The sequence below is a fragment of the Aspergillus mulundensis genome (genome assembly GCF_003369625.1).
Source record: "Aspergillus mulundensis strain DSM 5745 chromosome Unknown scaffold_6, whole genome shotgun sequence".
Taxonomy (NCBI): Eukaryota; Fungi; Ascomycota; class Eurotiomycetes; order Eurotiales; family Aspergillaceae; genus Aspergillus; species Aspergillus mulundensis.
In genome coordinates, this window is record NW_020797894.1 from 319,665 (window position 1) to 345,777 (window position 26,113).

The following is a 26,113-nucleotide window of genomic DNA, read 5'->3' on the forward strand; positions in this document are numbered from 1 at the left end:
GTCAAGTAGCCACATGCAATATCAACTCCGTTCCATTCTGAGATCGGAGGGCTACTTTCATCATCTGCTAGAATGTGCCTTCTTCGTCCTGGGATGAGCGGCATTTCGAGCAAAGTTCAAACCGGTTAGGTACGGTAGGTACGCGCTGAGGCGTGGCAGCGGCCAATCAGCCTCAACCCTCAGCCTCAGTATCGCGGCGGAATGTGTCATATCTAACCTCATTGGCTGGATTCATCGTGCAACTCTACCTGCATGATGCTATGAACATGGTCAACGTCGAGGAGATCCACCAGGCCTCGCACAGGTGCAGGATGGAAGCATGCTACTATCCTTGTCAATTGTTTAGTGCACGGGCAGGGCAGGGGGTTTGTGTTGGAGTATAAGGACAGGCTATATAGCCAATGGGCTTTTATGGTCTAGCGGTAGGTATGCTGACAGTTTGTATGGTGTGGTGTCAGCAGGGCATACCCCTTCAGCAAAGTGTTCGCCGTTGATCATATGTCCTCCGTCTGGTATAAGCCTCGTTAACCCGAGTGGAACTGGCGAGGCGAGCATCCCAACCCATGCGCGGTATCGACTGTTTTCCAAGCAGCCAAATCCTCCCAAAGCTCAACGAGCAGAAGATGTGAAAGATACAGCAGCTTATCCAGGCTTGAAGGTCAATAACTGCGTCTCGCTCGACAGCGAGGCCTCAAGCTGGGAGACCATCTTGTGAACACGAGAACGCACGAGCGGCTCTCGTGCCTTTAAGGCCTAGGCACTGAACGAAGATGCGAAACCTTTCTGAGTCCTAGCATAGTGTACATCTCCAGCGTCAAGAATGGAGACTGGTTGTCCTGGCCGCGGGGCGGCTGGCTGATCGAATCTCTGGGGAGGTATTTGCAGGTTGGGTTTGGCCCGTTGTAAATGTCCTTGATGCAGTCGGGGTCGATAAATAAAACCACATTTGGGGCCACGAGGACAGTACTCTGTGGATTTCGTGGAACCGCTTGATCTTGTGAGCTAACTAGCCAGACCGAAGAGCGAGCATATAACGCAGACGCGTGATCGTCCAGAGGCGGGACCATTGCATCGCGAGAGGGGACGGAAATAGAGCCGACGGATAATCAGAAAGACGGGTAACTAAAGAGAGCACTTGTTAGAGAGGGTATAGCCATCCAAGAGGGGTACTGACCAGCAGAGACGGGGTACCCATGTGGCAGGTTATGTGACTTGAGCTTGCCCATGGGTTCAGGAATGCGAGCTTCGGCTTCACTACTTTGATCGGGCAAAGAAAAAGCACAATCTGATGAAGCAGGAAGAAGGCAGAAGGCAGAACAAGACCAGTTGAGGAGGTGATCATGATGAGAGAAGGAGACTGGGACTGCCGAGGAGAAATCCAGCGCAGGCTGCTGGTGTAACCACAATTTCTTTGTTCGCGCAACACAGCGAGGATCCTCCACCCCAGAAGTCCCGGCTCGGGTCGATGGTAAGGAGTCAAGGCAAATCTTTGGATTTCTAGAGAGGCTGTCTACTGACGGAGGTGGTTTCAAACACAGGCTTCAGCATTCGGTCTCGACGCAATTCTCAACACTATGACGGCCTTGCTTGCCCTGATGAAGCACTCACAAACACAAGACCAAACCAACGGCGATATCAATGGCGCCACAGCCCCGGACTTGGATGAGGGCATCTCCCAACCGACAACCTTCCTGCGAAAACGCCTCCAGAAGTGGGACACGACCGCCGCCAAAGCCCACGTTGGGTTCGAGATCCTCGTCCCAGCACATCAGCCGTACCTGGCGGCCGAAGGAATCACCTTTGGCTTTCCAGACGAAGCGCTTCTCCATATGCTTTGTAATCGCAAGCTGGGGCTTTTCTCGCCGGACTTGCTGTACAGCAATCAACCTACCTCGCTGACCCATTCCCTAGAGGCGCTCGTGGGGAAGATCGACTTCGACCGCATCAGCTAGAGTTTAGGAGCATGCTAGCATCGCCTGCGTCAACGGCTGTTTATTTTATACAGTTCCCGGCTCCTAGCTGCAACATACTGCGCATCAGCCATGCAAACTCCAGTATTTACAGCGAGACCGCTGGACGATGTACAGGAGCAATCTCGTACGGACCCCTGGGTCCAAGGGGCGAATGGATGCCGTCAAGGAAGTTTCCAAGTTCTACTCACGAATGCCCCTATTCACGGATATCCCGGCATGGAAGCTCACTGCCGCGCTGGAAGGGCCAATGGTGGTATCGTCGGCTTGCTGCTCGCCGCCACTCCATCTTCCCCAGGGACAAGATAACAGTAGACAAATACCTTCACTACATTCCGCAGACAGGAACGGCGTTTGACGCAAGGAACGAATACCGGTGGTGCCAGGGCCAGGACTGATGTGGCAGATGATGAATATCTTAAGGCTCAACCACTAAGTCGACGAGTTCCTGGAGTCTGTAATTGGTCACTGCGGAAGGCTGAGCGTGACACTGTGCAGACACTCGTTGCCCAGATTCGCAACCTCGAGTGCGACATCAATGCAGCGGGGGAGGTAAGCCCTTTATCCTCACAAGACATCGCCAGGGAACCGGAGGCGTCTCTGCTCGCGCATCTCGCGGACCTCGCTTCCTCCCACCAACTCACCAGCCAGCCTCCTACTCGACGACCCGCCCGACAAAGCTTCTCTCCCCGCAGTCTTCCTACTACGCCTGGGTTACCACCACCTTGGCAGGCACCACGAGCTTCTCGTACACCATCCGCTTCTTCATCTGTTGGATGGGATACTATCGGGCTGTCCCAGTCCGGGAGGCGGAGGGCAAAGCGCACCAGCACCAGCCCCAATCCTCCACGGCGCCCGTCAGAAGTACGTCTTTGCGTCTGTGCCGCGGCATCTTTCGACGCTGTATCGACAGTACGACGACTATGGGAATATACTGCAGGACCGGGAGTAGGGGACGCTGAAGAGTCTTGATTTCCCGGAGTTCTGGGAGTCGGATGGCTGTGACGGTGTCCGTGTAGACCAGTTGGATCAAGAGCAAGGGCAATCCATGAAGGACGAGTTCATGTGGGTTGCGGAGTATGAGCGGGAACGCTGCTATCGGGCGCTGGAGAGGCTGCTTGGTGAGACGGGCTTGGACTGGATTGGATGTGCCATACTTGGCGAATCTATTGCTTTTGTTTATGCACGGAGGCCGAGGATGGCACTAGTACTGTAACGGTGGAGCATGAACAACAAAGGCCCCGCTCCAATACCTAGCCAGAGCTCCACATTGGGACTCAAGAGCTCCCAGCCATCGCATTTCTAGATCAAGGCGTAACAATGGTTTATTTTCCTTTCTCTCCATTAGCCATGATCAGTGTTCCACCTTGCTCAAGCTATATACCCTGCACTAGGTCCCTGCATTTTCGTGCCACTTTTGTGCTCAACGCTTCGCTTGCTTACCCGATCTAAATCGCGGATTGAGATAGAGCACATTCCCCAAGTTAGTAGGGAACTTCACACAGTTCATCGTCCATGACAGATAAACGCTAATATGCGTACAGTACAACCAGTCCGATGTTGCTCGCTTCCATATTACTCGGAATAGCCTCACTCGCAGCCCAGGCATCAGCGGCCTCGAGGTCGAACCAAACATCACAGCACAATGGCGCCCCTCAAAGATCCATCCAGGGCATCCGGAAAATGAGCGACGACGCGGGAGAAAAGTTCTACATGCACTACTGGCACTACGAAGAAGACGCCATCGCCTCAAACACAACGGACGCACAAACTGAATTAGACCGAAGCTCCATTCTCGCCCGCTCATACCATTTTCAGCCGCCATTTTCTCTTGGCCCCGAGCGCTTTGCGGAGTTACGTTCTTCACCGCTGGATAGGAGGGGTTTTGAATGTCCTGCTGGGACGAATGCTTGTACGGCGATCGGCCGGTCGGATAGCTGTTGCGGTACGGACGAGACTTGCGTGGTGGTTGAGGATACTGGGTTGGGGGATGTTGGGTGTTGTCCGTCGGGGCAGGATTGCTCGGGGACGATTGGGTCTTGCTTTGAGGGGTATACTAGCTGTCCTTCGTCGCTTGGAGGGGGATGCTGCTTTCCCGGCTATGAGTGCGTCGAAGAGGGCTGTAAGTAAGCCCTTCATCGAAAGAGGATAATGTTGGCTGAGTCTCCTAGGTGCACACATCGTTACCATAACGATTACTCTGTCCTCGACGACACTGACGACCACGTCAACCGAGACGGTTCCCGCGACGAGTACCACTAGCAGCACGACTACGACTACAGAGACGACGGAGACGACCGCCTCCACTACCTCAACTTCAACAACCACAAGTACGTCGTCAACGGGAGATTTGACACCTCCGGACCGACCCACCAGTTTATCAACCACCACAAGCTCCGAGACCGAAACGTCCTGTCCGACCGGCTTCTACGCGTGTGCTGCAGTCTATCAAGGCGGCTGCTGTCAGACTGGGCGAGATTGCGATACGACATCTTGTCCGGTCCTGTCTTCGACTACCATTGAAACCGAAGGCCGAACCATTGTGATTGCCGAGCCGACATCAGCAGCGAACAGCAGCGAAGGGAGCGGCGTAAGGACATGCGCGTCTGGCTGGTTTAGTTGCGCAGACACGGTAGGCGGAGGATGCTGTCCGACCGGGTACGCGTGCGGAGCAAGCTGCACGGCAGTGCCGAGTGCATCGACGACGGGAACCGTGGCCAAGGAGGCGCCAACGGCAGAATCGATCGGAGGAGCGACAAAAAGCAACTGGGTGGCACTGACATGCGCTATGGTTATGACCTGGATGATGCTATGATAGATGTAACATATCAAGATAGATGACTGATGCAAATGAAGATAACGAATTGATGAGATAACCAAGGATGATCGACGACCGAGATGCAAGCCGAACGCGGGGAGAGCAACGACGCGGGGGAATCGTTTATCCCTTGCTCGGTTTGGCAGGATTTTCCGGTAGCCGAGACGAGCGCCATTATTGACTGTCCTCGGTCACTTTGCCGGCCCGGTTGGCTGCGTTGGTGACACTGACTCCATCGTCCGCGTCCAAACCGCTCCAACCTTCTCCTCACCTCCTCTCCTCACCTCTCCTTCTTTCTCTCCTTCATCCTCATCCCTCCCCTCCACTCCTTATTCACAATGGCGAGCGACAAGCCCCAGGCGCCCTTGCCTTTCGCCTACCAGTTCGTCGCTGGTGCGGTCGCCGGTGTGTCGGAGGTAAGTGGGCTGACGATCTAATCGCTTAACTCGAGCTAAGACTGACTGACCGCGTGACTAGATTCTGGTTATGTACGGCTCCCTACGATTGTCTATTCTTGACTCGCGAATGAAATAATGGATGCCTCTGTTGGAATGGTCGTTAATGGCTTTCTAGGTACCCATTGGACGTTGTCAAGACCCGAGTGTACGTCTCCCTTCACAGCAAACACACGGAGCTCAATTGAACGAATCTAACAATACAACAGCCAACTCCAAACGAACGTCGCCGCCGCCGGTGAGGATTCCTACAATGGCATGCTCGACTGCTTCCGCAAGATCATCCGCAATGAGGGGTACGCAATCCCCCTCTCTCCCTCGATCCTCACAACAACCCCTTATCTCAAACCGAGGAACACCAATACTAACAAGCGAAAAGTGCATCTCGCCTCTACCGCGGTATCTCCGCCCCCATCCTGATGGAAGCGCCCAAGCGCGCGACCAAGTTCGCCGCCAACGACTCCTGGGGCGCCTTCTACCGCAACCTCTTCGGCGTCGAGAAGCAGACGCAGTCCCTCGCCGTCCTGACCGGTGCCACCGCCGGAGCCACCGAATCCTTCGTCGTCGTCCCCTTCGAGCTCGTCAAGATCCGTCTGCAAGACCGCGCCTCCGCAGGAAAGTACAACGGCATGCTGGACGTCGTCCGCAAGATCGTCAAGGCCGAGGGACCCCTTGCGCTCTACAACGGTCTTGAGAGTACGCTGTGGCGCCACATTCTCTGGAACGCCGGTTACTTCGGGTGCATTTTCCAGGTCCGCGCGCAGATGCCCGCCCCCGAGCCGGGCAACAAGTCCCAGCAGATGATCAACGACCTGATTGCTGGTGCGATTGGTGGTACGTTCGGTACTGTCCTCAACACGCCCATGGATGTCGTCAAGTCGCGCATCCAGAACACCACCAAGGTTCCCGGCCAGACGCCCAAGTACAACTGGGCCTGGCCTGCTCTGGGGACGGTCATGAAGGAGGAGGGATTCGGTGCGCTGTACAAGGGTTTCACGCCCAAGGTCCTCCGGTTAGGTCCTGGCGGTGGTATTCTGCTCGTTGTGTTCACGGGAGTGATGGACTTCTTCAGGAAGCTGAGGGGCGAGGCTTAAGGTCTGCCAGCTAAAAGGGGTCTCGTTTCGGTTTCTTTCGCTTGTTTATCTTGATGAGATGGATACGGGTATGGATATGCATGTGCAGGGCTGGATTTAGATGGTTCATAGATTGTGCCATAGAAAGAAAGAATATACTGCAATGTAAGATTATTTGCGGCTTCCATATATCAACGCTATGCTCTCCACATCAGGAAGGCTGAGCCTGCGAAGCTGATCAGCCTTGTCAGTATCACCTCAACCCAAAGTCTCAGGTATATTAGGCCAATCCGGCCACTCCCTGGACCCCGAGGTGCATTTGAGTCCTCATACCACTGTATAACCAGATGTCCATACAATGAACCGCGCTCTATGGCCGCGAGTCCGCAACTGCGATAACTACACTGCAAATCTTCGAATACGAAGTTGAGTTTCATTGATATCCACATTATATACTGACGATGGTCGAGTCATGCATGAAAATCTGTAGAGCGCGAATATATAACATCGTGTATTCCGAAAAGATAGCAGGTAAAATAGCAAGGTCGAAACACAACGAATTAGGGGAGAGAGGAAATAACAGGAAAGGGTATCGATAGAGCAAAACCTAAGCAAAGCGAAAACCAGTGGCGATACGGAGCAAAAACCCAGTGAACGCAAACGCAGACTCGAAAGCAGAGATGGATAGATATAGAATGCGGACATAGACGAAACAGGAAGCAAGGAAAATATCAACTGAAAGCAAGCTAAAATCGAACATCAAAAAGCAACGACAAAACGAGTCTACCTAAAACCTATAGACAATGCACCAAAACCCAGAGGCTCGATGATATCACTCCCGCGTACGCCGGTCAACCATATCCGTTGGCGCCAAGTATGCAATGATTTGACATATAACCATAAGAAATCCGGACAGGGACGGATGCCTAGTTCATCTCCATAGCGTACTCATCTTCCTCCTTGAAGCTCATACCTGCATGCCCGGACGAATTCCAGTACTGCGTCTGCCCGTTGTTGTTGCCACTAAATGGGGGGCTGAGGCTCTGGGGGCTCAAAGCACCGTTCGAAACGGCATCTCCGGCTATGTTCGTATGTTTGGGAACTCGCAGGCCAGTGCCCGGCGCACGGCTGTAGTGGAAGGAGCTCGGGTCGTTCTTCTCAATCGCATCTAGAATTTCGGTGCGCATACGTTTCTCCTCCTCGGTCTGCTCAAACGGCCAGGTGCCACCAAGGCTGCTGATCAGCTCGGCGAGCTCGGCTTCTTGTTGGATCTTGACGTGAAGAGCCCACATGAGATCCCTCGTCCAACCAACAGCGCCATTCAGAATGTCTCCCTTGTTGGGGCCCTTCTCTTTCTCTTCAATAGGCAGTCCCATGGTAATGTTACCAGCAGCACGTCGACCTGTCCCACCAGCCAAAAGTGACGTAGCCGCGTTATTGCCTGAACCAGGAAGCCCAGTGTTGTTGACAAGTTGTTTGCGGACCTTGTCATCTTCCAGGCGATGTTGGGGAACGAGATGGGAGAGATCTTGAATGCGCTCATTGATATTGTCGCGTCGTCGACGCTCAACCAAATTGTGTGAAGCTCTCCTACGCCGGCGCTTGGCTTCCTGGGACTCCAAATCCTGGGCACCTCCAGGCAAGTGAGCATCAACCTTGGCCGGCAAGGAGGCATGCTTTCCAGATTTGAGAATTTCAGAGATGGCGGCGTGATGAGATGGGTGACCTGGGGACGAAATAGGAGACTCGGCATATGACTGGGCACTTCCAGGCGTGCCATCCCATTGATTTGAGAGGCTCTTCTGGTGTCGGTGCTGCAGGCCTGTCCGGATAGGCTGAGTGGGAAAGCTTCCGGATTCGGGGGTTCCAAGAGCTAGTCCACCAAGAGCGGGAGTTTTGGGGGTCATGGGGCTACGGGCATCCATTGATGCGCGATCCATAGCTGGCATGCTCGGTCGAGCCTTGGAGTTGAGGTAACTCTGCTCGAGGTGGGACCCAGGGCTCTGGATATGGGAAGAGTTCATCTGCCCTTGGTTCACGCCGCGGAAATGATCATAGTTGAAGCTGCTCTGCATGAATGGGCTGTGCATGGGACCACCATCCGGAGTATTTGAGTACATCTGCGACATGTGGCTTTGATGACTCATAGGAATGCCCGCGCTCGATGGGTGTTCCGGGATGTAGTTCTGTTGAATGCCGTTCTGTCCGTGGATCTCCAGATCCAACAACTCATCGGTATCGATGCCTGAGTTTCCGAAGTTAAAGCTGGATGACATGTTCTGCTGAGAGCCGAACCCAAATCCTCCCATAAATCCGCCGTTGGTCAAGTCCGAAGGGTCAATCCCATCATTAGGGTTCCCGAATTGGTTAGGCATAGAGTATCCGGACTGCGACATCATGAATTGGTTCTGGTCACTGTTGTGCTCGTCAGGTTCGGTTTTGATAAACATTCTCGCGTCGCTCATGGTGCATCCGGCCTGAGCAAGTCTTCAACTGCAAGTCGAGCGGTTCTTGGCCACAGGGTGCCCTTACGGTCCAGAAACCAAAATGAGAAAACCTCGAATATAGATCGGAAAAGCGAGCGAGTGTCAATGAAGGCAGGGATGAGCGAGGTATGTTATAACTTGTGAGGCCGAGTACCCCTCGCTTCGGTATGACGATGTAAGCTGACTAGCGCGGCAAGCGAGGATATCGAGTGGGCGGGGAGGATGGATGGGTGGCGCTCTGTGTGCATTTATCTTGTTAGCTCACTTTGTCCGAACGCCAATAAAGATTTTGCAGTTCTGCGTCAGATCGGAATAGACAAAGAAAGGACATGAAGATTCGAGGCAAGGATAGGGTTTACGGACCAAAGGGCGATTATCGGAGTTATAAAGCGGCGGCTGAAAGAACAACCAAGTGAGATAATCAGTGTGAGGCAATGCGTCGGCCGTGGCCAAAGGAAGTGATTCGGGGGTGGACAAGTCAACAAAAAGCGACTCCTATCGTGGATTTCAGATTTAAATAGGTCGGGCCGTCGATCGCGAGCCCCAGAGCTGATTAATCGGGCTAAGGTCCGGTGTGAGTGGCAAGACAGCAGAAAAAGCAATATGCGACCATGAACGGAAAAGAAATATGTGGTAAGATTGTATAGCGACAGCAATAGGAATGGCCGCGGTGAGAAGAGTTGAGGAGGCGTGTCTGTCCGTAAGCGAAGAGTCAGAGACAATGAAGCCAAGCTGGGGCGTGGGGACGGGCCAGGGTCGATAAGGGCAAATCAGGGAGGCGGGGTGGCACTGGAATGTCAAGGGGCTCCCGGACACGGTGAACAGGGTCGGTGAGACTGCGAGTTGAAGTTGGAAGAAGCGACCGGGGAAATGACAGCCTGACAGATGGATATAATCTCCGTTGAGCGGCGGGATATCCTGGAGTAGCGTGGGGAAGGCGACGGACGATCGATTTGCCAGCGGCGGTGTCTGAGATTCAATGGAGATGAAAGCTGAAACTCCTGAAACTTGAGATCGAGGCTCGGGCGGTCGGCCACGGCAGTATACTCGGAGTCGCCCACTCGACAATGGCAAATCTGCTGTGAAACATCCAGCTATCCTGGCAAGGCGTGATATCATTCATACTCCGGATTCGTCGCCCCATTTCTGTGCATCTCCGCTCCCGCGCAGTCCAACCAGGATGTTTCCTCAGCGCAGGGGCCCTGAAGCAGTCTTGCTAGGCAATGTGGATCGTCGAATGGGCACTCTCCGCGAACTGTTTCCCCCAAAGGCGCGATCGCTGGCTGCAGACCCCGCGCTGAGAGGTGCAAACCCCGGCAATATATCCTTTGGCTGTAAACTGCATGGCACCATCCGGGAGTGTGGCAGAAGAAAGCGGTTTTTCCCGTGAAAGGTCCATGGACAGACACGGAGTAATAGTCCGTCTCATCCATGAGGATAATCATCCAGGGTCTCGGATCCATGCAAGGGTGGTTTCCCCTCGTCTCTTCTCACCGCGCCAGGATACGGAATACGAATCTGACATGACAGAAAGCCAACTTACCGAATTATTGGAATTTGAGGCGCTCAGAGCCGTGTATCTGTGTCTTCGAGAAGAATGTCAGCTTTATTTCTTCTGGATGCTCCTGGCAATGACCCATGGAACGACAAGCCTAACCGACGGGGCCTCTTGCACGTGGCGGGGAAATTCAACAGCACTCCAACTGTATAAATAGACAGAAGGAAACAGCAATATGAGTTTCGAGCCTCGATGTGATACTTCAAACATCACTCAAAAGCGACGATCTTGGAACAGGTTTTACTTACATTGAAACTCTGGAACGAAGGTATTCAGTGTGCCTCTAGGGAAGAGACAAAGATTGGTCTTAATTCGAAGAAGTTGGATGATTTGGAGATCCAACAGAGCGAGCAAGAAAGCTGCATAGCCGTCTTTCTTTGAGAGCTTGAAACGAGAGAGGAACAAAGGGTGAAGAGATGACATGCAGATGCAAGCGACGGGGGTGTTGGGGCCCTTTATAAGCGCCGCGGGGACAGCCACACTGCGGAGCCTCTCATTCGATATACAGTACATACCGCTGCAAAGGTCATGCATGGCGTCGATCTCCAAGTGGGCGAGGCTTGACAGGGCTAACTACCACTACATACTTCTTTGCGCATGTTTCCTCCACTCCTCCACCACCTTCCCAGGATGGAAAAAAGAAAGCAAAGGCCCAGGCGAAGGGGGTGGCAGTGAAGCAAGCAAACCAGACAAGCAGGCAAGATTTGCGAACATGGAGGGTGAGATGGGCCAGTCGCAAGAGTTGACGAGGGCAACGAGGGCGTCTGGTTGGTCGGATCGATTTACAGTCGAGCAGAGCCGATACCTTTCCCTTACCTTCCCCCCACACTCGTTTGCGAAAACCAAGGAGGGTGGTACGGAAGTACATGAGGAGAATAAACAGACCAACTATCCCACTGCGCGCATCCCATGAACACCGACCAGGCGCAGGTACTACTGAACTATCTTTGTGTTTGTCACCTGCTGCCCTTGAACCTTTCCTGAGGCGCGAACATGACTCACTTTTCGTGTCAGCCCTTTCTTCTTAACTCCATCCACACCCCCTTCCTGCTCTTTCTTCTGGTTCCAAAACCTGGTTTTCGCCCGCGAGGGCATCAGTTGCCTGGTCGGGCAAAGTGCAAACATCTGATCATCGACTGCCTATTTACAAATGACTCGCGAGCGTGAGCTGCAGATACCAAGGTATGTACGCTATGGAGCAGTACACCTCGACGAAACCGAGATAGAATGACATCATAGGCTTTTTAAGAGTTCAAGACGCAAAAGTAAAAGCAAGAGGGTGGATTATGCTTTCTGACCACCAAGCGGATATCAAGGAAGAAGGAAGATGCCATGTGGGAGACGAGGTAGGAGTTGCAGAGGAGGAGTCCAAGTCTATACTAGTCCGACTCTAATAGCTCATGATCATTTGTCCATCTTAATAAAACGATCGACTGGAGCTGGAAGCTACACCCGAGAACGGTCTTTGGTGAAATACAATAGCGGCGAGTGAGGGGTATCTCAGCTAGTCGGGTCTAGTCTACATAGACACAGACACAGTCACTGCACACAAGGCGGTCCGTGACACCGCAGTGCTGCCTGTCGCCTCCCGCAGGATTGTGCAGGCTGCTTTCTGCCTATCAGAGACTGTGGCGCAGTCAAATACGTACTCCGTACACAACTACGACGATAGATCTGAGTCTGAAGTGTTGCCTTCAGATCGTAAGCAGTGAGAGGAATGATCATTGCCTGTTTGATGAGGATGATTCAAAACAGAGAGTGTTTACTGTAGTAGAAAGCAGTGAGCGAGGTTACATTGACTAAGCTTCTCATATAAAGTTCTGAGTTATTGGACACAGAAAAAGAAAGCAATACAACCACAACCAATACTTGCCTATAACTCCCGCAAGATTCGTGCCCGCGCCGTCCCGTCAAGGTTCGGGGATGATCCAAGTATAGTAGTGTCTCTGCAAGGAGTTCCCATCTTGTCTCTCCAGTGGGCCCATTATTACGTCTCTGGGAGGCAGTGGGAGCATAGCCAACCAACGGAGTAGGTTAAGATTGTCCGGACTCTGATCGGAAACCCGCCTAATCACAACCTTATTGTCGAATTTTCAGGCAGACGGCATGCATGCTGAAGAAGCCAGAAAGCCAGTATAGAGTTAGACGGCGCATGGGTGTAACATGAGGAATCAACACAGCCAGCAGGCTAATTTTGTAGGGTCGGACGGGGTTCGGTTATGCGAATTCTGACACAGGCTTGTCATCTTTCGACAGCCACATCGATCATCTTCAGCTGCAGCGGGGTAGCAGTGATCGTCTGTAATGGACCGTGCTGAGATAGAAATTGGGGCTTGGAGATATTCTCCGGCATGCAGCGGTCGATCCCTTCGGTGCCGTTTTTGTGCTCTTGCAGTTGTGGGGGCCCGGAGAAGGCGACTGAAGACTGAATGTGATATTATTGAAGTCTAGAGATAAGATCTCCGGCATTAAGATACGCCATGGTCCGTCCCCGTCTCCATGTGCATCTGCAAAGGGATATGCAGACTAGCTGCTAGTCCCCGGCTTGCATGGGTAGGAAGGATTGCGTACGGTCGGGATTTGCAGCCGGGGTCAATCAAAATAGACACTGGAGAATCTTCAGGATTCATGTTCAGTGTAGTGTATCTCGCTTGACCTGCTCGAAGCGATTATCGTGATGGGGGTTGCAAAGGGATCGGGCAGGATCAGTGGCTGACCGTTTGAAGGTGGGCTCCAGATATAGCAGGCGGTGGTCATCTGTCCAATGGTCTCAGACATGGTGGGCAGGCAGCCAATCAATTGTATCGACTCTGCCAGCCGCTAGAGCGACACAGACATCCATTGGCTGCGTTATACCAGCTGCTACCCCACCCAGGATCGACTGTGCTATTTTGGGACTAGCCCGTCAGCTGCCCAAGCGTCCACCGCCTGAGAGTCCGGAGTCGACGAACCTTGGATACCTCCGCCTTAGTCTCCATCTCGACAGCTTCCATCAAGGCATCCAGGGCGGCTAAACCCCCCAAGGTCTCAGATATTCGCGTTCGCCCAAAGCGTCCTGGTATGCTGTCTCTCCTCCCCTTCAATCGCTGGCGTCACTATTGACTCGCAATTGAAGCCCACTCACACCATTCCTACCCTCCCTCTCCTCTTGTGCTTCCTTGTCTCCCATCCTCAGGTCATATGACAAGCTCGCTAATATCGCAGCCTGTTGTAGAAGACCGTCTCAGCCGCGAAATATCGCGGTGCTTTGATGTTACGCCCGACGAATCGACAGGCATCCACCCCTCTCAAGGTTCTCCGCATCTCTCCCCACCTGGTCTGTTCACCTCCCGGCCCTCGCATTTGCTACGTTCGGCTTAGAGCCCGCCGTTGATTAGTGTGGGTGGGTGCTCAGAGTTGCTGCGATCTCGTCCTGCGATATTTCTTCACCAGCCCTTGACGTCACCTTACATCCTTGCTTCGATCCCCCGACATCTACTCCGAACGAGTCTTGTTGCGCGCGACGAGCGGCTGCGGCCTGCAGGCAGTCTCAGGTCATAATACAAGAGCTCTAATTGAAGGGATCACACGCTTGTGCGGACTCGATTTCCCCGGCACTTCCCAAGAGCCCCCTTGTCGATCGATACAACTCTTCAGATTTCGCCCGTCCCCAAGCTCCCTTAGGGCCGTTTAGTACAGTTGCGCAACAGTCACCTGGCCGCATTCTTTGCCCTATCATCCCGTCTATCCCATTAGCGCACCGCTGCCCACCATTACAAGATATATGCAGATCATCTGCACGCGAAAGACCAGTTTCCGCCGTGCATAGTCCCTGCAGCGGCCTTTTGCTTTGGCACCCCAGAGCCCGCTACAGTGACTGGCAGATCATTCTCCGTAAAGCCACTGTGGAATATCTGCAAGCCAAGGCAGATTATCTCCTTGCCCACCCTTCAATCCGGGGATCCGACCATGGCCTCTACATCGTTTAGAGATTCCGTGAACTCATTGGGCTGGTCCCGACGAGAAGGAGACGCACCAGCGAATACTAGCACCACACCTTTCTTATCGAGGTTACAGTCGTTTAACCCATTTGGCCAAGGGGATGGCTATCTACAACTGCCGACACACGAAGCTCCTGGCGCTCCGTTACCTGCTCCAAGTCGACGCGAGGAGGAGGATACCTTCTTTGCCCGTAAGTACCTTGAACTCATGACTGTTCCGCCCCTGGGGTTTTGATTCGCTATGCTGTTTTGTCCAGGTGACGAGAGATCCCAGCCTTCCAGCATGGTTCTCGGACCGCCTAGGATAACACTGTAGACGGCGTTGCTTGTATGCCTGCTGTCCTCCTCGCTTGCGCATTGCCGTTTTCCTTTTTCGCTTTTATGCATCGATGGCTTTCTGTCTCTTTCATTGCTAACCTCTCGCTCTATAGTAAGTCGATGGGATCGAATGCTCATTTTCTTCGCATGCAACCTTGGCGCGGCTGTCTGTTTCGTGATTTGCTTTTTCCTATTTCCGGTGCTCTCGCTGAAGCCCCGCAAATTCGCTATCCTGTAAGTCACTCTTGGAAACCCTTCTGGCCCCCTAGTGCGCTTTTTGAGTTATCGGGCCCATACCGCACCCTTACCCTTGCGTCGCGAGGCACGGACGGCGTAACTTTTTTCATGCCGTGGCTGAGAAACCGTTTTGGGCAAATCAAATCCGCTGCCGCATCCATTGCCCTACCTTCATTCACTGTGCCTGGTAATACGACTGACATCGACTCTGATAGGTGGTCTGTGGGGTCTTTGCTCTTTCTGCTATCATGGGCCGTCCTCATGGGACCTATGATTTACGCTAGACATCTGATCTCGGGACCACGGCTGCCCTTTACGGCTGCGTATTTCGGGTCCATCGCGTTGACCCTGTACTTTGCTATCGGAGTAAGTCTCTTGTTTTCTTTTCGTGGTTTACTGTGGTTCGGCCCGCCCAGCATCTCCTGCATGTACATGCAGACGCGACCAAGAATTCTGCTTGACTCGCCTTTTCAATGTCTCAAATTCGCATCCACACCGCACTTCTTACACTCAAGATGAGGTGAGATAAGCATCGCCTATGCAGCCCATGAGCAGCCCATGACATCATCCTGCTTATCGGCGTATATGCGCCTGATACGATGCAGCTGGAAGCCTGTCATCCGGCAACAGCCGGGAAACCTTCGCACGAAGCAAGAATCTGACGGGCTTGCTTTTGCGCTTACCCTAGCCACCTTTTCACCCATGCCTTGCTTTCCAACCCGGCCAGTCTGAACCACAAGATCGGAGTCCCATGAGCAAAAGCAACCCCAGCCAACCAGGCTATATCTCAATCTCGTCTAGGACGAGAAATTGATTAGGAAGCTAACAACTTCTCCGCGTATAGCTCCACAGCACAATCCTCACCCTGCTCTCGTCCATCTTTCAGCTCGCCGCGCTGCTCTGGTACATTGTCAGCTACTTCCCCATGGGCAGCACCGGGTTGCAGTTTATGGGGCGCTTTGGGGCGCAGCGCGTTACAGCTTGGATGACGAGCTAGCCGTCGTCATACTGAAACTCTTTCGTCGAACGCAACTCTTCCCTGGAGCCCGTCAGGTGGAATCCTCGCTCGTGATTCTTAGGTATAGACTCGCGGTCGACATGCCTTCTGTAAAGCACGTACGGCGTGTACCAGAGCATATTCCATTATATCGGTGTACGTGGTATGACATACTTATCCTACTGTGTATAATTAATAGATATGATTTCCTTTCTTTCATGCCGTTGTACCCAGCGGTCAATGTTCGAATGAATGAATAGATAGATATACGTATACGAGATGAAGAGCCGAGATTGGGCATTTCTGCTTACGATTGGACTCTTTATCGTTGCACTGCCCCTGTTTGACAGCTGCTACGTTACAGCAGACCGGTGAGCAGTAACGTCTATGGCCTATGGCAGGTAAGCGTTCTGCGCCGTGTCACGGTAAACAGCCAGTCAGTATAGATCAGTCTGCCCTACGAGATCCATTGAGTTACATAAGAGATCTAGACACTTGCATATCACATTTCATTCATTGTACTGCTTTTGCTGCATCGGGGATATCGACTTCGTGTTCAACACTTTTTATAGACGAGGATCCAGAATCATATCACTTGATGACCTCACGGGGTGATTGGATAGTGGCAAGAATCTACTTTCCACGGCTCATAGTAACATTCACGGTCCCGTTGACGACCTTCACCCCCGGAATCTCCATTTCCCAGATGCCGGTGCCCTGCGTTCCCTCCTGAAGCCACCTCTTCAACAGATCATTGCTCTCCTTTGGCTTCACGTCTGCTGACACAGTGCCAACAGTAACGTGAGGAAGGGGGTTAACGCAGACCCAATCTGGTTGCTCCTCACCATTGTCACCATTGTTTTCAGACTCACCAGGCATGATCCGCGCAACAAAAGTCATGATACGATCATCCCAGATCAAACGCTCAAGACGGATCCGCGCAGACCCAAGAGGAGGGGTAAGTCTGTGATCCTTAGGAGGGTTCTTGTTCATCTGGTCAACGTAGCGGTTGACGAGGTTGTCCCAGACATCTGGGTGTGCTGTCTTGGAGGCTTTGTGAATGAGGGTTACATGGAACGCGGGCTGGAGACGGCGGGAGTTGACGAGTTGGTGGTAGAGGCGGGACTTTTCGGCGGTGGCAGCCGGGTTGGCGAAGAGGGAGTGGAGGAGTTCAGTGACAGAAGAAGTTGGGAGGGAAATGCCGAAGTATTCAATCTTGCGGACTTTAGCTTCGATGTTTATGGCGGAGGTAGGGGTATCGTTGTTGTTGTTTTTGTTGTTTTGTTTGGAGGACTTGGACTTGCTATATGAGGCACTGTGGTCTACCTCAACGGCGTACTCGCTGGTAGCGTAGTTGATAGCGTCGTCGAGCTCCTGAGCAGATGGGACTCGGGTCACGAGTTGAGGATAGGCGGAGTGTAGAGCGTTAACTACCTTTTCAAGGTTTTCGCGCGAGGATGCTACAACGTCGAGGTCGATGACTTCGTCAAAGTTCTGATCCGGTTCATGGTCGACGTCGACGGCTTCAAAGCGCTTGAGGAACCCTTCCATGATGCTGATAACCTCTTCTGTGGCCTTTGTTCCAGCCCGAATGGTTTGATGGTTGTCGCCGCGCTCGAGAACACGCTTGCGGGTCACCTCGCGGATAAGAGGGAGCATCATGTCTTTGGGCTCGTGGACATATTGAAGAGCGACAAACCGTACGTTTGGCATACCCGCGGCGACATCGTCCATAAGCGTAGTGCGTTCACGTTTCATGTTATTGTTCTTATCAGCAATAACGACTGGCTTGTCCAACAACTGGTTGAGAATTTCCGCGGCGAATTTCTTTGGCTTATTCTTCACCTGCGGTATGTTGTCATTTTGGACCTGACCCCAGCCAAACAGCTTGGTCAAAGCCAGGCCTACCGTCGTCTTGCCACATCCTATAGAAGCGATCGGCACCAGGACGATGTCCCGTGTGACATTTTCCGCTTCCATTTGAATAATCTGAGCTCCGTTGAGTCCACGCTCCTTGAGAAAACCGTCGCGCATTGCGATGATGCCATGATTCTGCTGGTAACGCTCCCTGAGCTCCGGCTTTCGGGCGAACTGCTGACGAGCATAAGCCAAATATTCCTCCGTAACCTTCTTGTGCTTCTTGATCTTCGGGGCCTTTCCTGAAAGCATTGCTTTCGTGCATTCACGCCACTGTCGGTACATCAGGTACGGTTCCTCGAATTTGTATTTGAAGAACCAATCTCGGTATGCACCATGGCCATTCTCGCTCATCTTGCATCGAATCACAAAGCCTTCAGTATCCCGACCGTCCCAAGATCCAGTCTGAGCGCACTTCTCCAGAAACTTCTTCACAGAGTTAAGATCATCGTAGACCACAAAGTTCGCTTTCTTAAAACCCCAAGCGTCCGCAAACCTGTGCACCTCCGAGCTAGGCAGAGTCGCAAACTCAGGCAGATTGAAGTTAATTCCATGGAGATAGATACCGGCGGATGCGGGGTCGTACGCGAGAACGTGCTCCTCGAAGCTGTCGTCGCACAGCTCTCCGACAGCAGTGGCATTCATCTCACGCAACTGTCGAGCGAGATCCGCAGTAGACTTGCCAACAGTCGCAACATGCCGCTCAATCCACTCCTCACCAACCTGCGCATGGCTCCTATCCGTGTCTGTACGAGCGCCAGTTGAATGCTTGCTGCAGACAAGCAGCGACCCGTCCTCCAGCCCGGATATGAATATGATACAACCGTTCTCCTTCACGCTGAGCTCGTAGGGGCCCTGGGTATTGTTTTCGATATTCCTCCACTGTGTAGTGTTGACTTCGTCGATGTTAAAAAACTTGTCATATCCTCGCGTGACGATCTCCGGGGTGCCGTCTTTCCTCTTCGCAGTGAACAGCCCTCGAGCGTAGGTCGGTAGGTCGTGACGCTTGTAGTCCCAGTCCATGAACTTCCAGGAGTCCGCGGAGACTTCTCCGGTCTTTCCGATCTTGAAAGTGGACTTCCTGCAGTTGAAGGTCTTCTTCTTCGCTCCCTTGTTCTCCAGCCGGGCGGTCTCCAGGGCCTTGACCATATCTGCGACCTCCTGCTGATCCTGAGGGATCACCTTAAAGCTCTCCATCGCAGGTGAGGTGTACGTTCTCGGTCCGTATAGATTCGTGTTCCGGTGCGGTAGGGGGAAGGTTCGCTGCGGAGAGGTGCCGTAAAAAGGGAAGAACGAGCTGTGAGCAGCTTGAACGAGCTTTGGTAGACGATTCAGGTATCCGAAAGGTACGCGACGATACATGTATGAAATGTTTTGCCTTCAGTAAGAGCTCCAGAGTATAAGCTCTCGCAAGAGTCACCACTGAGTCAATCAAATGAGGCGCAGCCTCGCACTATTGTCTTATGGCAGAGTGGTATGAATCATAGCGGGGAGAAGGCTGAAGCTGGGAATAGATAAACCTCTTATCGCGGGGCTGCCCGACAAAAAAAATCCCAAATCGTTGCCCGCTCCGCCACCAACAAACAACCATCAATTACATCCAGACGCTTGTGGCATCCATTTCTTTGACAGATTACTTTGTCTTGATTACTCCCTTGGGACTCCTACACTGGCCCTTTGACTCACCGTTGCTGCGACCGAAATGACTCAACCCAACCCCTACATTCTCGCCGCGGACAACCCCTCCGCCGTTCTGGGCCTCCTCCGCTCCGATCCCTCCATCGCTTCCAAGCAAGACGAACACGGCTACTCTCTTCTCCATGCCGCCGCTTCCTACGGTCATATTGACCTCCTTCGCGCGCTCGTGAAAGAGTTTAATGCTGACGTCAACCTGCTCGACGAGGACGGTGAAACTTGCCTTTTCGTAACGGAGAACGTCAACATTGCAAAATGCCTCGTTGAGGAGCTGAACATCGACCATAATAAAACAAACGATGAAGGCCTGACGGCTCGCGAAACAATCGAGAGCGATGGCTCGTTCCCCGAGGTCGCTGCTTACTTGCGCCAGGTGGCTGGGATATCCGGTGATGTCGCGGGTAATGGCAGCTTGTCCGTTGAGGATGCACTGAACCCGGCTCCGCCGCTGCCTCCGAACATGCAAGTGAATTTGGGGACAATGTCCGAGCAGGAAGCTAATGGAGGCATCGGTGAGGTGGATCCGGAGTTTAAGAGGAGGATTGATGAGCTTGCGGCGCGGGAGGACTTCGGAAGTGAAGCGAGTCAGAATGAGCTGCGGCAGCTTGTTATGGATGCGATCCAGGGGTCGAATATTGATACGCAAGATAAGGATGTGCGGAGGAGAATGGAGTGATTGCCGGTTAGGCAGTTGATGAGAGATGATCCTACGTACAAATCAAAATACCCTAACTCGCTCTAATTATCCGCAAATAGACACAATATCATCGACTTTGCTCCAACTATCGCGGCTAACAGTTTGTTCTTCATCTGCCTCTTCAAGCTCCTGCTAACTCGAAAAATCACCCCTGGAACGAGCATCGTGTAGGTCTCGTCGACGAACATCGCTCTCATGCATTGATATAGAGCTAAGAGTTTATATGAGTTGAAAAATACAAGGTCCTGATGACTGATAAGTTACGTCGGCAGATTGCCGATGATACTATCCACACCTTATCAGAGTATCGGCAGTCTGCCATCGGCTAGTTGTTCTCCAGCTTACCACCTTGGTGACTGCAATGATAAGACAACAACGAGATATGGAGCAAGTCCACATAAGAGAGGAATGTTACGCCGCTCGAGGATATCTGGATCTGTAGGCGCGTAAGCACGATGATACATCCGCTAGTTATATCATCACTGCTCTCCGTAGCAGCGGTGGCTTCAGGGCCTATAGTGACTGTCCTAAACGGCACGTACGAGGGATATCACCTACCCACGCATGGGCAAGATGTCTTCCTAGGCTTGCCGTACGCACAATCTCCCGTAAAAAGTTTGCGATTCCGGGGCCCTCAGAGTCTCAACACAACTTGGTCGGGCAGTCGGTCAGCGATTGAGTATTCAGATGTGTGCATGCAATATGTGGTAAGCCTCCCTTAGCAGCAACTCCAGGTTGTTACCCAAATGATAGCTGAAACTGAGCACAACAGGCCGATCCCGGTTATCCCATGTCGGAAGACTGTTTGTCGCTGAACATCATCCGCCCTAGCAACGTCAGTAACTCTTCGGAACTACCTGTAGCAGTCTGGATCCATGGGTAAGAGCGCCCCGTATCCCTTTTGGTCGTACAAGTGTACCTAATGCATTCACAGAGGCGGCCTCTACAGCGGCTCTTCGAGACAGACAAACCTCACCAACTTTGTCTCTCAGGGCACGGCATCAAACAACCCCTTCATTGCCGTTTCCATCAACTATCGTCTAAACGCGTTTGGCTTCCTCTGGGGTTCAGATGAAGTCGCCGCCCACGGTAGCGCCAACAACGGCCTGCGCGACCAACGTCTTGCCCTCAGCTGGATCCAGGAGAACATCGGTTTCTTCGGGGGCGATCCCAGCAAGGTCACCATTTTCGGCCAGAGCTCCGGTGGTCTCTCCGTCGGTAAACAGCTAATTGCGTATGGCGGACGAGACGACGGCTTGTTCCGCGCTGCTATTTTGCAGAGCGGGGGTATGGCAGAAAAATGGCCTTACAATATAGAAGATCCCGGGGTCTACACTAGAGACCTTTATATGAACCTGACCACGACGACGGGATGCGAGGGTAGCGCCAGCCCGTTTGAGTGTCTCCGCGAGCTGCCCATCGAGTCTCTCTCCGCCGGCCTGAACATCAGCAACACGCCTGTCTTCGCCGGTACTGGCCTTGGCCCATGGCTTACTCAGGTCGATGGGGATTTCCTGCTTGACGGGCCGACCGAATCACTCGACAAGAGACATTTCGTCCCCGTGCCCATAATGTACACGACAACCACGGACGAAGCTACGGCCTTCAGTTTCGTCAGCTCCGTCGACACTGATGCTGACTTCCGAGCGTTCGTCGCAGCTGGTGGGCCTGATGAGGTGACTGTCTCGGAGATTGAGAAGCTGTACCCTAGGGATCTGGGATTACCGGCAGGTTGGACGCCAACAGCAGAAGAAGAAGCAACCTATGGTGCGCAGTGGAAGCGAGCTGTCGCGTTCCATACCGATGCAGTGGAGACGTGTTCACGTCGCCGTACAGTGAACGCATGGACTGCAGCAAATGGTACAGCGTACGCGGCTAGGATAAACATTCTGGCGCCCAACGATGCGGCGAGATTGGGGTCTCATCACTCGGTTGAGCTAGACTATGTGTTCGGCAATGTAGAGAGCACGAATAAGGCTCTCGTCAATATGGCGAAGCTAATGAGTCGTGTTTGGGCTTCCTTTGTAGTGCATTTGGATCCGAATCATCATCATGGTAAGTGATTTGAGATAGCCCTACTTGGTCAACGCGCGTTAATGCAGGACAGTACACGGTGTACCCCTCTGGCCTGTTTGGAGCGGTTCTGAAGCAGATGGTACTGTGGGATACAACTTCGTCTTCAACACGAATGGCAGCATTGACTCGAGATCTTGCGTCGAAGTGGACGATTATCGACTTGAGCAGACGCGATATCTCAACAGTGTTATGCAGAGGCAAATGTACTATTGAGGATCGGCTTTCGAAGGTTCAAATGCCTGTACTCGCATTGACGCATCGTGATGCTTGGGCAGGTATTAGATAAAGAAAATGATTATGCGGCACGGTTTCTTCTGCAGTAGATGTGGTTGGAATCCCTCAATATATATATCTCCGCGGAGAGCTCAATCCAAAGGCAAAACTTCCTTATTGCACTCTAAAAGTGAACATGATCAGACTGTCTAGTACTCGTATGACTCTAGAGGCATTCGTCTGTCGTTGTTCACCGGACGTGTTCCTGTCGTTGAAAAATTGATGTAGTATGAGTTGTAGCCAAAGGTGGAGGGCTCTTCCGTGCCAAGAGCGGGCACGTGCCGGACATTATCTCCCCCGCATATCACCGCTCCGCTCCTCTGACATCAACCTCCTCACAATCTTTACCCACACCAAAAAATGAATCCTATCCTCCACGCCGATACACCACCCCCGCCACCACCGAAGCCCGGTAGCCACGAGGCTAGTCGTGGCGGTACGCCTCAAGTGAATTCATCATCACCCGCAACACCACAACTCCCCCAGCAAGGCCAATATGGATTGGACGTCGCGAACCGATACATCGACCCAAGCACAGGCAATCCGGCCGCAAACGCTCCACGGCCTCCAACCATCGAAGAAAGATGGTTGCCTGAGGGCGTTAAAGATAAATCGTAAAGCATCTCCCCTCTAGTCTCTCCACATTTCCAAGGTTCGACTAACTGACTGACTGCGAACAGAACAATCGACCTTCAGACTATCCTCAAAACCCCATCCCTGATATCCGCCCTCTCCGCCACACACCCATCCCACGACAGCCACCAAGAATCCCTCCACACCCTGCTGAACTACAACCAAGACCTCGCGAACCACCTCCTCGATCTGCAATCACAGCTAACAAGTCTCCGATCCTCAACCGAGACTCTTCTTCTCCAACACCAATCACTCGAAGTCTCATGGCGGAAAAAGCAGAGCGAAATGGACGCCGCCCTAGCGCCGTGGTCGCCGAAGGCACTATATCAGCGGCTGAGTGCGGGAATTGCAGAGCAAGAGGCTGTTTGTTCGGCTGTTGAAGAGAGCTTTCTGGAGGGCGAACATCATGGAAAGGCGTCGGAGAAGGAGGTTGCCGATTGGATCAGAAGGGTAAGGGCTGAGGGGGCGAAGTTGGCTGGGAGGAGAGAGGCTAAGTCGAGGTGGGATGAGGGAAGGGTTGGGGGATGGAGGTAACAGCCATACCCCCTTGGAGATGGGCTCATTGACTGCAACATGGCATTTGGAATTGATATATTCTGATATCTAAGATGTGTTCAACTGGAAATTCGCAGGTCTGCACGATACCCACTACAATACGGTTTGACCATGCACCCATGACAGCCTCACCTTGCTATACGATATGTCGACGCAGCACAACTCATTCAGCCAGATTTCGCCTTCCACTCTCTATGTCAACCTGTTCATTCCCCGCAATCGCAGTTTCCGGTACTCCAGAAACCACCTTTAAGCTCGCCCACCCATCGGCCCCAACATTACTCGGGCTTCCAACGCCCTTGAAGAATGCATGATCCCGACTTCTGGCTCCCCATGACCACCCGGAACCACGCTCAATAGGCGGACTGTATAGTCTGAACCCGACCCAGGCAAAGAGCATGCCCAGCACCGAGCCGAATATGATATCGAACCCATGGTGTCTGTGATCGAACCAGCGTGACGCCGAGATAAAGAACGCAACTGCCCATGGTACAAATGCCAGAATCACCAGGTAGATCGGCGGCGCGGCGCCCTGATTGCGAATCGTGAACCGGTTCTGAGCGCGCAGGTCCTGGGTCAATGGCGTATGCGCGAGATAAGGGAACTTGATTGAGAATTTGGAGCATAGCCAGAGAGAGAAGTAGGTTAAACCGGCGAATGAGACTGTATAATGATTAGCATTGCGCGTCTCCAGCGAAGAAGGACATGAATATACAAGACGAATGTCCACTCGGAAAGCTAACGAAAGCATCGTTCTTGACGATATCCGCCTTATTGCGGCAAATGTCCCAGCTGACCAGCGTCGGGGCCCCCTGCAGCCTCTGCCCAAGCCCACTAACCGCAAAAGACGCAACATTCTCCAGATCCGGATCGCACCGCGCAAGCATATCTGGCCGCGGCATGCCATATAGATCCTTTAGACCCTCAGTAGCCATGAATGCGCCCGCGCAAGCCAGCGCAAGACCCAGCCAGCCTGCGTTCCATTCCCAGATCTTGCGCCGTAGGAGGAGGGCTTTAGATGGGGGGCGCGAGTCCAAGGCCGAGTTTGATCTGTCGATGGATGCACCCGGTGTGAGGAGCAGGCATACGACTGCGATTAGCACGGCGGGAGCGATGAGCGAGACGACGGCCAGCACGGCGGTGCTGATTGTGTCATCTTTTATGTGGGGGTATGAGAAGCTTATGTCGGTCAGGGAGAAAGGCATGTGGTTTGGCTCGACCTCGTGGAAGCCAAAGCCGATGAGGGCGATACCGCTGATAAGGTAGCGATGTTAATTTTGGGTTTGATGAATCCATGCCACTGCGATAAAGGGATATACATACACGATAAGAATCCAGTCAACGATGTACGAAAGAACAACGCTGATGGAGAAGCTCGCGTGACCTCTCGGCATGCCCGGAAGGTCCTTGAGTTGGGGGAGAGGCATTGTATGCTACAGTTCGCAAGGAGATGGACGGCAAGATGCTGGGTGCACTGGATAATGACAGGGAGATGGTATTCAACTCCTGAGCCATGCAAGTGCAATTGCGCTGCGGATGATAGACCGAATCTCCCGGTGCGAGAGAATAAAGTTCCTTAAGTATTGGATCCTTGATTGTTTGTGGCTAAGAGGCCGATCCCATCTTGGCTTGGGTCATCTCCCAAGACCTTCAGGCCGAATTCCAGGGTACGAAGACGAGTGGGAGGCTGTGCAGGATAAGCTGACGCTGGATTGGTCTGGGCTTTGTATCCTTTCTTGGGTGAGGTTCCAACCTGGACTGATGCCTCCGATCAAGTGATCGGCCTGATTGAGCTCGTTGATCCCGAGAGGGGCAAGTATTGCTGTATTGAAGATAGATTGGCCAACATATCCTGACTTGTTAGCACGTCAATTACCAAGGCAGATCTGGCCGGATGTTTCGTTTTGTACTTGGAGGGCCGCATCCCTAAGCGCCGAGCACAGAGTGATGCCGCCGGTATACGGAGTAGTTGCAACCACATGTCGGTGTCGGATGGGTTGACTTGAATTCCTGAGTCAGCCTTCTTCATGGACACTAAATGTCACGCTTAAACAAATACGATCCATACGACCTAGATACAACCTCAACCTCTCATTGTCCGGCTGTTGATCACGGTGACATGCCAAGAGACAGCACTTGAGAGCCTCAGGCAGTATTTTGCCTGATTGTCAAACAACATAGCTGGAGTTCTCGGCTGCCGTAGCCCCACAGCATCTTTAAATAAGCTGCAGCGCACAATTTTTTTTTCCCATCCGCAAAGCTTGCAGCGAAACACCAAGTTGTTTACATGGCTTCGACATCATGGTGGCAAGCTATAACTGCTCTGGTTTCTCGCCACTCTGATTCATATTATCTGTGAGTTACACTCTCTTGTC

At 52.7% G+C, this 26,113-nt stretch overlaps 10 protein-coding genes across 10 annotated transcripts; 7 read left to right on the forward strand and 3 right to left on the reverse strand.

The window, feature by feature from the left end:
* Window positions 1-1,574: 1,574 nt before the first annotated feature.
* On the forward strand, window positions 1,575-1,952 carry DSM5745_06327 (terpene synthase family protein; the record flags this gene model as incomplete). Its single annotated transcript, XM_026748343.1, has 1 exon — window positions 1,575-1,952. One exon carries the CDS (start codon window positions 1,575-1,577, stop codon window positions 1,950-1,952), a length of 378 nt encoding a protein of 125 aa, XP_026602647.1.
* A 172-nt stretch (window positions 1,953-2,124) lies between these two features.
* On the forward strand, window positions 2,125-2,922 carry DSM5745_06328 (uncharacterized protein; the record flags this gene model as incomplete). The annotated part of the gene is made up of 4 exons (XM_026748344.1): window positions 2,125-2,226; window positions 2,286-2,522; window positions 2,555-2,718; window positions 2,772-2,922. 4 exons carry the CDS (start codon window positions 2,125-2,127, stop codon window positions 2,920-2,922), a joined length of 654 nt encoding a protein of 217 aa, XP_026602648.1.
* Window positions 2,923-3,653: 731 nt separating this feature from the next.
* DSM5745_06329 (putative GPI anchored protein) lies at window positions 3,654-4,785 on the forward strand (the record flags this gene model as incomplete). The annotated part of the gene is made up of 2 exons (XM_026748345.1): window positions 3,654-4,092; window positions 4,142-4,785. The coding sequence occupies 2 exons, from the start codon at window positions 3,654-3,656 to the stop codon at window positions 4,783-4,785; spliced, it is 1,083 nt and encodes a 360-aa protein (XP_026602649.1).
* A 341-nt stretch (window positions 4,786-5,126) lies between these two features.
* On the forward strand, window positions 5,127-6,337 carry DSM5745_06330 (putative mitochondrial 2-oxodicarboxylate carrier protein; the record flags this gene model as incomplete). Its single annotated transcript, XM_026748346.1, has 5 exons — window positions 5,127-5,204; window positions 5,266-5,276; window positions 5,362-5,391; window positions 5,453-5,539; window positions 5,623-6,337. The coding sequence occupies 5 exons, from the start codon at window positions 5,127-5,129 to the stop codon at window positions 6,335-6,337; spliced, it is 921 nt and encodes a 306-aa protein (XP_026602650.1).
* Window positions 6,338-7,242: 905 nt separating this feature from the next.
* On the reverse strand, window positions 7,243-8,781 carry DSM5745_06331 (basic helix-loop-helix domain-containing protein; the record flags this gene model as incomplete). Its single annotated transcript, XM_026748347.1, has 1 exon — window positions 7,243-8,781. One exon carries the CDS (start codon window positions 8,779-8,781, stop codon window positions 7,243-7,245), a length of 1,539 nt encoding a protein of 512 aa, XP_026602651.1.
* A 7,744-nt stretch (window positions 8,782-16,525) lies between these two features.
* Window positions 16,526-19,171, reverse strand: DSM5745_06332 (tRNA ligase; the record flags this gene model as incomplete). Its single annotated transcript, XM_026748348.1, has 1 exon — window positions 16,526-19,171. The coding sequence occupies one exon, from the start codon at window positions 19,169-19,171 to the stop codon at window positions 16,526-16,528; it is 2,646 nt and encodes an 881-aa protein (XP_026602652.1).
* A 340-nt stretch (window positions 19,172-19,511) lies between these two features.
* On the forward strand, window positions 19,512-20,180 carry DSM5745_06333 (ankyrin repeat protein; the record flags this gene model as incomplete). Its single annotated transcript, XM_026748349.1, has 1 exon — window positions 19,512-20,180. The coding sequence occupies one exon, from the start codon at window positions 19,512-19,514 to the stop codon at window positions 20,178-20,180; it is 669 nt and encodes a 222-aa protein (XP_026602653.1).
* Window positions 20,181-20,991: 811 nt separating this feature from the next.
* Window positions 20,992-22,490, forward strand: DSM5745_06334 (Carboxylic ester hydrolase; the record flags this gene model as incomplete). The annotated part of the gene is made up of 3 exons (XM_026748350.1): window positions 20,992-21,080; window positions 21,136-22,256; window positions 22,309-22,490. 3 exons carry the CDS (start codon window positions 20,992-20,994, stop codon window positions 22,488-22,490), a joined length of 1,392 nt encoding a protein of 463 aa, XP_026602654.1.
* A 420-nt stretch (window positions 22,491-22,910) lies between these two features.
* DSM5745_06335 (vacuolar protein sorting family 37 protein) lies at window positions 22,911-23,717 on the forward strand (the record flags this gene model as incomplete). Its single annotated transcript, XM_026748351.1, has 2 exons — window positions 22,911-23,164; window positions 23,231-23,717. 2 exons carry the CDS (start codon window positions 22,911-22,913, stop codon window positions 23,715-23,717), a joined length of 741 nt encoding a protein of 246 aa, XP_026602655.1.
* Window positions 23,718-24,412: 695 nt separating this feature from the next.
* DSM5745_06336 (uncharacterized protein) lies at window positions 24,413-25,165 on the reverse strand (the record flags this gene model as incomplete). Its single annotated transcript, XM_026748352.1, has 2 exons — window positions 24,413-24,992; window positions 25,062-25,165. The coding sequence occupies 2 exons, from the start codon at window positions 25,163-25,165 to the stop codon at window positions 24,413-24,415; spliced, it is 684 nt and encodes a 227-aa protein (XP_026602656.1).
* Window positions 25,166-26,113: the final 948 nt, after the last annotated feature.